This window comes from Berghia stephanieae, chromosome 4, assembly GCF_034508935.2.
Source record: "Berghia stephanieae isolate SIO BIC M18660-M18661 chromosome 4, UCSD_Bste_1.3, whole genome shotgun sequence".
NCBI classification, from domain to species: Eukaryota; Metazoa; Mollusca; class Gastropoda; order Nudibranchia; family Aeolidiidae; genus Berghia; species Berghia stephanieae.
In genome coordinates, this window is record NC_088363.1 from 66313314 (window position 1) to 66326066 (window position 12753).

General features: G+C 35.5%; 2 protein-coding genes across 6 annotated transcripts in view; one reads left to right on the forward strand and one right to left on the reverse strand.

The window, feature by feature from the left end:
- Window positions 1–203: 203 nt before the first annotated feature.
- Window positions 204–12753, forward strand: part of LOC144971048 (TELO2-interacting protein 1 homolog) — a 48202-nt gene continuing 35652 nt past the window's right edge. The window contains exons 1-9 of one of the 5 annotated variants that reach the window (XM_078911374.1): window positions 204–255; window positions 695–777; window positions 5848–6069; window positions 7413–7552; window positions 8041–8116; window positions 8860–9011; window positions 9601–9719; window positions 11002–11101; window positions 12137–12320. In XM_078911374.1, the coding sequence (XP_078767500.1) occupies window positions 5870–6069; window positions 7413–7552; window positions 8041–8116; window positions 8860–9011; window positions 9601–9719; window positions 11002–11101; window positions 12137–12320 (971 nt within the window). In that variant the 5' untranslated portion in view covers window positions 204–255; window positions 695–777; window positions 5848–5869. Of the gene's footprint in view, window positions 256–694; window positions 778–975; window positions 1268–1430; window positions 1558–2171; window positions 2248–5847; window positions 6070–7412; window positions 7553–8040; window positions 8117–8859; window positions 9012–9600; window positions 9720–11001; window positions 11102–12136; window positions 12321–12753 lie in introns of those variants that run through there. The other 4 variants (XM_078911373.1, XM_078911375.1, XM_078911377.1 and 1 more) reach the window with 4 other exon arrangements.
- On the reverse strand, window positions 3017–5270 carry LOC144971829 (uncharacterized). The gene is made up of 4 exons (XM_078912905.1): window positions 5078–5270; window positions 4177–4894; window positions 3992–4090; window positions 3017–3707 (listed from the first exon to the last, which is right to left on the reverse strand). Exons 1-4 carry the CDS (start codon window positions 5268–5270, stop codon window positions 3017–3019), a joined length of 1701 nt encoding a protein of 566 aa, XP_078769031.1.

Consider the following 12753-nt stretch of genomic DNA (forward strand, 5'->3'; position numbering starts at 1 on the left):
TTTAATTATTTTTTAGAAATCAACCAAAAAGAAATAATTGATGTACAAAAAACATTTTATCTTCGAATATAATTTTCATTGAGAAACAAATGATGCCGTAGAGTTACGGTAAATTGCGACAGCGAACTTCGCCATTTTCGGACATGCGCATTCAGAAAATATTAATTCATGAATGAATGAATGAATGAATGGACTTTTTTTTTACGTTACAAGTGTTTGGAGCAGGCACTTATGTTGGTAACAACAAGATATGAAGTGAGTAGAAAAGTGCCAGAAGACAATAGAGAATAAAAAATTTTTTCGCGGCGGTGGTGGGGTTAGAACCTGCGACCTTATTGGTACGACAACTCCGCCTGGCAGGTGAGAGCGTGGCTCTACCGTGTGAGCTATCCACGAACACACAAAAATATTCGTTTCAAACTCAAATAAGTCATTTCTAGATCCCTCTCTCACCCACTTCTTGAGACCGCCGATTCGTTCACCACCATCGCGAAGTAATGTTGACCAGCAGTTAAGCTTAATAGCCAATATTCTCATCACAAACATATAACATAGAAACGATTGAGACATTGAGTATGCTCCGGTGTATGGGGTGAATTTTTAATTCAGAAAAGTGAGTGGAGCAGGCACTTATGTTGTCTTCTGGCACTTTTTATTTTCTACTCACTTCATATCTTGTTGTTACCAACATAAGTTGGTTCCAATGTTGCTCATCGATCAGAGACCCAGGGTCAATCCGCAGTCACCAGGATTGCCAAATGACCAGAGTTCTTTGAGGTTAACAAATAAACCGACTATACTAAGGAAAAATGATTTTGAAATGAAAAGATAAATAAATAAATGAATAAATAAATAATTTTTTAAAATAATGAGTTGTGTAAAAAAAAAAAAGGAGGTTTCTCCGTGTGGCCAATTTTGGACATGTACGAGGCCATCTGGCATCCATTGAGTTGTCAATCAGAAAAAGAGCAATCCATTGCAGTAGGAGCAGTTGATAACAGCCTATGTCGATGATAGATCATAGAGAGAGAAAAAGTGTTCCTTCGAGAGAGAGAGAGAGAGAGCATCAATGCTTTTTTATAAACTGTTCTAAACTAACTCTATGGGAAGCAAAGATAATACGTTTTATTATCATTATTGTGCCTGTGCAAATGTTCCTGTTTCACTTGTTACTATGAAAAACTCGTCATCTATTGATCATTGAGATGTGAAGGTAAAAGATTGTCAAAACGTTGATTTCCAATTTCCAGGAAAAGTGGGGAGTCTGGTAATTTGCTCGATAGCTAAACAAAAAGGCTGCCTCTGTTCTCATCCCCCCCGGCCGATTGGATTACCGAAAAAAACGTCGCCGACTTTTTGCGATTTGGATTTGATTGATTTTTTAAAAAAATTGTGCAACTTGTGACAAGAAACTTACTGCATTACAACCTTTGGATTAAACATACAACAATTGTGGACTACTATTATGAAGACTAGCATCCTAGACTAGGGGGATGAGAATAGTCACTTCGAAACAAAAATCAGAAAATAGCGGTTCTTGCCCTAATCATAATAGGCGTAAGTATATAGTAGACAGAAGTCTGGATACTGATTCCAATCTCTGAGACAAGGTACTTTGGTAAGGCTGTTGTTATCCATAGAATCACAAGAACGCGTCTGTCAGTCAATAATCACAGGCCTTTATTGACAGATTCTTGCCAGTTAAATTAGATAAATTTCTTATAAGATGCCTAACTATCATAGAAAAAAGCAAATCGGAAAAAATGCGAGTGGTAATTTGTTTACCAAACCAGTAAATAAAGATGTTTTTTAAACAAAAAGAAATTAAACAATGCTAAGTTTAAGATGCTAAATCCAGTTTTTCCCCCTCATTGTTGTAGTAGTAGTGTCTAGTGATGATGTAGTGATGGTGCTGTTCCAATTAAGTGGCTTGAACTGTATGAGAATGAGTTCATCGTAGAGGGCCGGTGGCCCGTTGATGGTCTTTGGATCGGTCTCCACCAACATGTGGAGGTCGAAAGGCTGGCTTCAATGGGAAATTGGTACTGTATTTTAAATCCTGCAGGAAACTGTCAATTTGGCTTTTAAAGCTGTTTGTGTTTGGCGCTATAACCATTTTTTCAGGCAGGCTATTCCACGTCTCAACAATTCACTGACTCAAGACATTTTTTCGGATGTTTCAACGGCAATTTTATTTAGCAAGTTTATAACAGTGGCCTCTTGTTCTTTTGTCTTGTTAAATGTGAGGTAATCTTCTACGTTTACTTTGTCGAGACCGTTGGTCAATTTATAAGTTTCAATTAGATCTCTTAGTCTTCTGTACATGAGGCTAGGGAGGTCTAATGCTCTGAGGTTTGAAATTTCGGGAACAAGTTTTGTGGCTCGACGTTGGACATTTTCAATTAGTAAAGCATCTGATTTATTGATGGGGGACCATACACAGTTTCCATATTCCAAGTGTGATTGTATTAGTATTAGACTTTTAAAAAGAGTGGTTAATATGGGTTTGTCTATATAGTCAAAAGATCTTCTGACAAGTCCCAGGATTCTATTTGCTTTGGTAACAGTCTTTTCACAGTGCTGGTTAAGTTTCAATTTGGGTCCACATATACACCAAGGTCTTTTTCACATAAAGTACTTTCCAATTTTATTTCAGCTCCCTTACTGTCCTTCATCCTGAAGACATATTGGCTGTTGTTGTTTCCTAGGTGCATAACCTTGTATTTGTTTGCATTGAAATGGAGTTGCCATTTTAAAATCCACAACTGAAGTGTGTCTAGGTCATCTTGCAGTAGGTCAGCTTCTTTGACATTATTTACAGATGAAAAAATTTTGGCGTCGTCTGCAAACATTTTCATGAAGGAGTTTACTGCTTCAGGCATGTCGTTTACATAGCATATAAATAAAACTGGGCCCAAGACACTACCCTGAAGGATCCCGATAGAACTGGTTTCCATCCTGATGCTTCACCATTGATCACTATTTGCTGTTTTTGGTTTAGCAGAAAATCTTGCAATCATCCCAACACACTGCCTCTAATTCCATATTGTTCAAGCTTATAAAGTAGGCGTTGGTGAGGGACAGAATCAAAACATTTTGCAAAATCTAGGTAGATGGCATCAACTGGCATACCATTGTCAAGCATTTGAGTCCATTCTCCAATACAATCAAGGAGTTGGGTAGTGCAAGAGCGTCCACAAAGAAACCCATGCTGGTTATGTGACAAAAAGAGGTTCATAAAGTTCATTATGGCTTCTCTAAGACAAGATTCCATTTGCTTGCAGATTACTGAGGTCAAGCTTACTGGTCTGTAATTAGACGGTTCAGATTTTTTACCTTTCTTGTAAATAGGATATTCTTGAGCATTTTTCCATTCAATGGGGTGTGTCTGTTTAGCAAGTGACTTATTGAAAAGTAATGCCAAGGGCTTGGAAAGTTCATTACGTGCCTCTCTCAGTAATTTAGGGTGGATCTTGTCTGGTCCCATTGCTTTAGAGGAGTTTATCTTTTTTAGGTTTGCTAGGACCTGCTTTTCAGTGATAATGGTGTCTTCAAGAAACTCATCAATGCCACTCCGTTCAAAGTTAGGAAAGTTTGAGAGGTCTTCTCTAGTGAATACTTTAGCAAAAAGGTCGTTAAATATCTCTGCTTTTTCAGAGTCACTGCTAGCTGTGGAACCATCGTTCTTTTCAAGGTCTACTATACCACTCTTAGATTTTAGTTTAGAGTTTGCATATTTGTAAAATGGCTTTGGGTTATAATTTGATTTCAAAGGCTCTTTTAGCTTTTCTTACTTCCCATTTCACTTGGTTCCTGAGCTTATAAATATTCTTCTCCTTCTAGGGTTAGAAGGTATCTTTTAAAGGCAGCATGCTTTTTCTTTATAGCGGCAATTGTTTTTATGGATTTGCGTTTTAAGTTCATATTGGTAGGCTTGTGTTTTGGAATGTTCTTATCGACAGTATCATGTAGTGCTAATTTGATTATTTACCACATCTGTTCAGTGGTCTTGTCCGATAGTAAATCTGACCAATCTTTGTTGCCAAGTTCTTCACGTATTGCACCAAAGTTCGCCTTATCATATGCCAGTCTGGGCAAGAGGCCATACTAGGGGGCTTGTAACATTTAACTACGAAATTCAGAAGTGAGTGATGGCTTTTGCCGAGTGGGACGCACCTATTAACTTGTTGGATCATGTCTTGCTCATTGGTCATCACTAAATCAATACAGCTGGGTGTACAACCTGGCTTAAAGTGGGTTGGCTCGGTTATGTGATGGAACATAAAACTGTCTCTAAAACAATCTAGAAATCTGTAGGCTTGATGTTGATCAGATACAGGTGTCGACAAGTTTGTCCAGTCTATTTCTGGCCTTTTTAAGTCACCCATAATAAGGACAATGCTGAAACCAGCGTTGTTAACCTTTATAATCATTTTATTTAGCATGTTATTGTTTATGTTGGTGCTATTTGGAGATCTGTAAAGGGAACCAATCAGTAGATTATCTTGTTCGTGCAAGAGAATACAGATCCACACTGATTCAGATGCTGTTTTGGTATCTTTAAACAGTTCGACTTCTATGGCCGTAAGAGCCGATTTAACGTAAATTTCAACACCTCTTATTTTATTATGGTCTAGGTTACTGAAAAAATCGTAGCCAGCAATGCTTAGTTCAGAGTCCTGTACAGCTGTAGATGTGTTTTTAGATAAGAGTTCTGAAATTGCCTCCACATCTGGGTTAGTCTCTTCTACAAGCACTAAGAGCTCGTCACGTTTATTTAGGAGTGAGTCAGCATTAAAACATACACAGTTAAAACCATACTTCTTGTTAAAACTATTTACAGTTGGTTCCTCACATATCAGTAGGTTGCTTTTTTCCTTTTGGGTGCCAGCTCCTGGCGGTCGAGTGGGGTCATGTCTTTTTTCACGAAGACATTCCTTAATTTTTCTTTTTTCTTCTCTGAGATGTTTTTTAATTTTTGGAGGACAGTCTTACGCTTTTCTTCACTTGCAGAGGTTACCCTAAGTGGCTTTGGCTTGTTGGCATGCTCTGGGTTTTTGCTTTTAGGTAGTCTGACTGGTTTTGTAAGGGATTTCTAAAATCTGCTCAACTTCTTTAGAGTTGTGTTCTATCCTTGTATGGATGTCTTCGGATTCACTTTCAATTATGTTGAATAAGACAAGATTTAGTTTCCTATGGTTACGGTCCTTCATTTCCCCAACACTCTCACCAATAACATGCTTTTCTAGCCTCTTCTTAATGTTGGGCATGTCAGTCCCTGAGGACTTAATCTCATGGACTTTTTCACTGACAGTTTCTTTCAATGTTCCTTCCAGCCTTTAGTAGTAAGCTATCATGCCTTGACTGATTTGGTGTAATTAACCTCTATGTTGGCTCATTCTAATTCTTTAGAGGTCTTCAAACAGAAGACTCATCTAAAAAGCATTGAACTGATTTTCTCAACCTTCATCTGCACCAGATTATTTTCACTGCGACGTTTTTGAAAGAAGGCTTTTTTTCATCAATGAGTCCATTCAAAATTGAAGGAAAGTCTTCTAATTTTTAAATGATTGAATTATTATATGGACCTGACCCCGTTGAAGTTGTCTTTTAGGGAGCCTTTACATCAAAAGTTATAGAAAGTGCACCAATGAAAAATGCAACGTAACCCCTGGGCCCAGACCCCCTAAAATCTTTGTATGGGCAAATTGTAAGTTTCTGGCGTGGTACTCTTTTGCCAGCACAATATAGATTTTCAAACACTGAATATTGTTTTTGGAAGTTAAATTAAATGCTATTCTTTTGTTGTATATATTTGTTTATTTTAGTATTTACATTTTTTTTCAGGGTAGAATAGATATGTTGAAAAATGGCCAGTGATGTTGATAAAAACAGGCACATATCCTTGGAGTTATTGAAGCCAATATGCATCTCCTTGATGCAAGACTGTTCTAAAAGCAACCTCAAAAAATTTGTAACAGCTTTAGCTAAAGTGGAACAAGATATTGCCCAAGAAATTCAACAGTACATTTTTTTTCCTCTTCAAAATGCAATGCATCAAAAATCACTGTAAGTATATCTTTTAATGTAAATTCCTCACAATCCTATGATACTGCATTAAAAAGATCTTTCAACATCCAGAGATGAGTTTTAAATACCCCCCCCCCCCCCCCTATAAACTTCTGATTCTCATTATTTGATAATCACATGCCTCTTGTGAAGTATGATTCTGTGAAATTTTTGCAGTTGTCGAAACAACAAAAGTATCAATAAAATGCAAAAGTCAAAACAAGGGCAGATGGACATAGAAAGGGAGATTAAAGGGGAACCAATCCATAAAAAAAAAACTTAGGCTCAGCCAGATTGCATTGGGGATGACGATGTTGCAAGCTGAGTCAAGAGGAAAAGCTTAAAATAAAAGAAATTGCTGAAATTGTGAGCATATCAAAGTCAACCAACCACAGAACCTCTTCACCACCCCCCCCCCCCCCCTCCCTCAGAATAAAAATAAAAGCATGGCCACAGTTATCTGGGATATGCAAGGTGTTCTGCTGCTTGATGTCCTTGAATCATGAGATGATACCAAACTATTGACAAACTCAGAGAAACTTTGCGCCAAAAGAGATTCACTAATGCTAATGTCATCAATGGTTGGATCTAGAGACAGGGATAGGAAGTTTAACCTCACCACTTTCACAGTCCGGACTTCGCACCATCTGATTATTATCTTTTTGGACCAATGAAGCGCTTTTTGGCAGGGACTTGATTCACCGATGATGAGTTTGTGGGGGCTGTGCGAGACTGCTGCAGTCGCTTGACAGAGATTTATTCAAGGAGGGCATCTTCTCCCTAGTCCCGCACTAATAGAAATGCTACAATCATATCATTGATTGCATTGAATAATAATTTTGAATTGATTTATATTGTAAGTAAATATGATTCTCTAGTTTTTAACTGAAAAACTTTCATGTAATTTGTACATAGATATAGTGCTGTCCACTTAAAATCAGCAGCTTGAAACAGTAAAAGTTTGTTGACTGTAAGCAAGGTTTGCTTTTCTCCGAATGGAGAGAAAATGGTGTTTTGAGTATAAAAAATAGTGTGTGCATACAATAAATGATGTCTCTTACTGATAAAGAAAATTCATATAGCTGCTGCTTCTGTTTTGCAGATTGTGTTTGTTATTACTTATTGTCAGATATTATTATTATATTTTTATGAGTGTACAATAAAGCATAACTCAGGTAATAGTTCTGTATCATCATTACTCTCTTTCATTTTATTTTTCTGTCAGTTTACTTTCAATCTGACATGTCTGAATAGGTTTATAGTTTTTTAATTTTTTTTTTTTATTTTTTTTTTTTTTATATGGCTTGTAGAATGAAATGCAGTTTTTCTATCCATTTGAACAGCCAAGAGTCAACATTTTGTGATGTTTGTACAGCTGTAGATGCTGTCCTTGATAAAACCACCGTGCAGAGGACGCAGATGTTCCTAGATATCTTTAATCCCATTGTTTCTTACCTGAGTTCTCCCACTAATCCAAGTCAAGGTATGCCTTCCTATTGATTTCCATATAATGATAATAATGGGATAGAAATTGTTCCAAGAATAGATAAGGATTCTGGAAACCATTGATCTAATGTGTTTGATGTCACTCAAACATTTGTCTGTTTTGAGAGGGCCAGAAAGGTGACCATTTTTCATCAAATTCTCTCTTACAGCAAGTTGGGTGTCCAACAAGCTAATGAAGTCGTTAAAAAAGTCGTAAATTTGAGATCTCTGTTGTAAAGGTCGTAAATTAACATTTTTGGTTTTAAAAAGTTGTAAAATATACTGCCCATAACTTTATTACCATTGGTAACATTGAAGTTAAGAGAATTTGAGTAAGATACATAAATTTTTTTGATTACAAAAGTAAGCATGCATGCACCGAGTTGAGGAATGCGTAACTATTCTTATTGTACTTCTTTGTTTTTCCCCTCTTTACTATTCTCTCTTCACTCGAATTATGGACCCAAACACTTTCTTTGTTTGCAGTATCCAATAGATCGGAAGAAGCTAAAGCAATGGCAGTGAAAACTATATCCAAATTAATTGACTCATCTTCAAACAGGTATGTACATTCCACAATTACTTTTTTTCAACATCGTCATATTTGGAAATTGGTTAAATTTGAGGCAACCATGCAATGCAATTTAAAAGATTATCCAGAATTCTTTTCCAGACAGTTGGCTATTTTAGACAATAATTTTTCTCCTGGAAAGAAAACAGGGTGGCGTGGAAATCTTAAATTTGTTGGGACCAGTCCTAGTTTTTTGAGATTTCTGTGTTGAGTATTTTACAAAGAATATAAAGATTGTGAGTGAGGTAAATGTGGGTGGTTTTGATAGGGTCCCCTTTATTATCATGGCCCTACCATCCTAAGTTCACTATGTGCCCCCACCCCCTTTATCTTGAACTGTGACAAAAACTAGCTTAGCTTGGCACTGGTATGCAGCTATTAATCGTTGGTTTTATGCGTCCTTGAAATTTCCCACCTATGTGACATGGGTTAGCAGCCATTGTTTAGCTCAGTAAAGAAATCTGAACCAACTCCAATTGCTTTTGTTGTTGCTTACAACTAATATCATTAATACTTTGTTGCTTACAACTAATATCATTAATACTTCTTTCTTCTACAACAACCTACAACAACCAGTACAACTGCCGCTACCACTATCATTGCTACCTCTACCAGTGCTTCTTTTCCATTATCCCTGTTTCTACATACGTTACAAGAAAATGGTAGCTGTGATATTCATATTTAATGTATAAATGATTTTTATAACTGCTTTGTTTTTGTTTTTTTTTCTCCAGTGTTCTAAACTACATCTATAGCCTTTCTTGCCTACCAGCCATAGGTCAGCTGGTCAGTCTACTTTTAAGCTTGGGGGAGGTAGAGAGGTCTAGGTCACTTCAAATTGCCAGTATGGACTGTTTAATTGTCACTATGCAGTTGGAGTCCAAATGTAAGTTTTGTTCTAGTGTTGGAGAAATCTGTGTTGACAATTTAAGGGCAGGTTTTGTTTCACCTTAATACAGTGAAAAGGAATTAAATCATTATTCTAGGGTTATCTCATTGATTATCATTCATGAGTATTCGAGTCATTTCATTCCTCTCTAATATCATGAAGTGTAAAGTTAACATTTGCACTAAAATTGTGCCACCTCTTTATTGTCAATGTGAGGGACGAGTCTTCCTGGGTAGTGCAATGATTCAGTTTGTAGCGGAGTTTGATGTCAAGGATATTAAGAATCACTTTCGAAAACAGTAATAAAGGAAACAATAATTAATCACACAATTATTGTGATTTATCAATTGACAACATTCAAATTCAGTAGCCCTCAATTCAGATGTGATTGATCTCCACTGTACTGTTAGTATATTTCATTTCAAGCATCGACATGTAACAAGGCGATGTTTGATTAACTAAATCAACTATTTAAAATAAAAATTATTTCAATATTCATGTTAGAATTTTATTGTTCGAAACATGACGTACATATGTTAATTTTTGGAAACTTTTATTGATGTATCATTCTGTTTAAATTCAACAGATAGGTCTACAAGAGAAGTGAAGCTTGGCAATTATTTTGCATTTTGTTTACCTGGAGTTACCATGTCTATGACTCGAATCATCAGTGGAGATCAGAAACAGGGCAGCGAAGTTATGAAGGTGAGGTCTCAATATGTATTCAAAATGAAATAGAGAAAATTGTTATTAATAATAATGATTACAATAATATGATGATGATAATAATGATAATAATAATAATAATAATAATAATAATAATAATAGTAACAACAACAACAACAACAACAACAATAATAATAATAATGTCAATGATAAAACACGGATTTTCTACAGTGCTTTGCCCTATATTTTAACAAGCTCATAGCACGTAACAAATTTTAAGCAATATAATTGTGCAATATTACATATTAAAAAGAAATGCTTTAAGATATTTTTTAAAGAGTTCTGCATTATCACTAACTTTGAGTTCCAGAGGAGGTGCCGAATATTCAAATGATTGCTGGCAAATTTTGTGAGTCTTTTTTGGCTTCACGAGAATGTGATTATCTGATGTTAATTGTAGGTTTCTGGCTGGGATGCAGAATTAAGGCATTTCATCAATGTATCCAGGGCTATCAGAGTTCAGTGATTTGAAAGCAATGGTACAGATCTTGTATTCTATACATTTCTTAAAATGTGGCCAATGGAATTCTCTTAACAATTCCAATATAGATTAATTTTTCCTCTTACTATAAATAAACTTAGGCTCATTGTTCTGGACTACCTGAAGAGATTTTATCTTATCTTTATTTATGTTTACAATGAAAAAATTGCACTAATCTAACTTTGACAGGATAAGTGAATTAAGTGTCAAGGCTGAGATGTCTCTTGTAATGAAATGTCTAACACTAAAAATGTCTTTTCATTTCCATTGTAACCTTACGATATTAATGACCTGACTGGTAAAAGAAAAATATGAATCAATCAATAAATTCAAGTTTCGAAAATGTCTAAAGAGAACTAAAAAAAAAGAAAAATAACAAATAAAAAAAAAAATTGATTAAAAAAAAAAAAACAGTTTTGAAAATGTCAGCAGTTTCAGTTTTGTTTAGTTTGTTTAGTTCAATCCAATTCTTCATTATAACAAAGCAAGATTGGAAATGTTCGATTGAAAGATGTAAATGGTCATAACTTGCTGACTTAAGATTTTAACCATCATCTGCATAAAATTAGTTATGTAGATTAAAAGCAGAAATAATTTATCCAAAGGGTTTCAGTTTCCATGACATAATTTTAATGAAGGAGAGCTGCATAGCTTTTTATTTTGATTCAGGTGTGAATGTATGGATGCATCTGTGCCATATGAATCATGGTTATATATAGTTTATTAAAATTATTGCATTTTGGAACTTCTTATTATGGGCATTTTTACATCTGTTCACAGAAAGCCATGACTGTTTGGTCGAAAGTGGTTTGCTTGGTCATGTCAGATCACAGCTTAAAGCAAGCTCAGGAAAGGACTGGCTCTTTGGCCCAAGACAAAAGTATGCCTTTCTCTGTTGTTTGTTATTTTATAATTACACCTTCCATCACGGCTCCATTAGATACAGTATAGAAAATACACCAAACAAGATGTCCAATGTCAACAGAAATCACCTATGTTGTCCAAAGTGAGCAAATTGGGGGTTAATAATCTTTCCCAAGGAAAAAAACAAGTGCCTGAAATGGAGCTCAAACCTGGGACCTTCTGGATTACAGTGCTATGCCTTAACCATTCGGGCACTTCACCCCCCCCCCCCCCCCCCCCCCCCATTAAATTGTTTGGATTGTTATGTCAAGATAATTATAATTAGAACATTTCCACGTATATACTTTGTTGAGTGTGGATTGCAATGCCTTATTTACTTTTCATTTCTTACATCACAAGCCACCTTTTAGCAGTCTGGTTCTCTTACAATATCCATCACTGTATTTGACTCATTCATTTGCATCTGAGTGAGGTAATGTTTGTAAAATGCCATTCCCAAGGGCATGATGCCAGGCCAGAATTTATGTGTTTGTTTTAATTGACCCGTCTGGTCACTTACCACATGCAAGATTATTTGACTTTCATTACAGACAGGGGCATTATAGCAATGAGCCACCAATGAGCCTCTATATCTCGACAGATTGTATTCCCCATTGTCCCCTGTACCAAACCACTTATTTTGATGCAAAGCGGTCAACTGTCTTGATAAAATCAGGACTGTCCCAATTTGGCGATATAGAGAAAAATTAGAAAAATAAAACTTTAAAATTTGAATTGTTTATGTGTATGGAAATGTCTCTGGATTATGCTTTTTTTGACAATCAAATTAAAACAAGGAACAGAAAAAGCTCTAAGTCTAGATTATATTATGTAATAGTCAAAACATTCTGCTATTTTAGGTCATGAAGATATTGTGCTTTAGTGTGTTCCATTTTAGCTCTTTGAAAAGAGGCTGCTTTGTTGATGTATCTTTAAAATATCTTTTTTAAAAAGACAGACTTTAATTCTGCTTTCATATAACGTTCTTTTCGTTTGATGTCTGATTCCTTAGATCCTGTTGGAAATGACAAGTTAAAATCATTAGTGATCAACAGAAATGAAGACTGGATGAAAGTGACATCATCTAAATTGAAGCTTTTGGTTGGTCAGATTTGTAAGCTTTGTTCCCATGACAACTGGAGAGTTAGATTATCTTTGATTGAGTTGTCAGAGAATGTGCTCGTTCACTGTAGCAAGTAGGTAATTTTTGAAATATGATTTGTTGATTATGAATTGTTTAGGGGCAGTTGAACTTAAGCGACTTGAAAAAAAAATCACAAAAAACCCTCCAAAAAACTAGACAACAACTAAAAACTTGCAGAGACCCAAAAAGTAATGATTATTTTGATATTGGATTTTTCAATTCGAAATATATGAAAGAATTTTATTAATCTGACTCTTAGGAAAAAATCACAGTCCTTCCATTATTATCCAAAGGCAAAATGATGAATAACAAAAATGTTACCTCGATACCTCCTGAAGAAATATTAGAGAAATTATTTTTAATCAACTTCTTGTGAAAGAAGAGAATGAAGCTTGCCCAAGTATCAGCGACAATCATACAATTCTAGATTTGATATGACAGATAATTGTCTGTGAGAGAAATTTCAATGCCTACATAATATATTT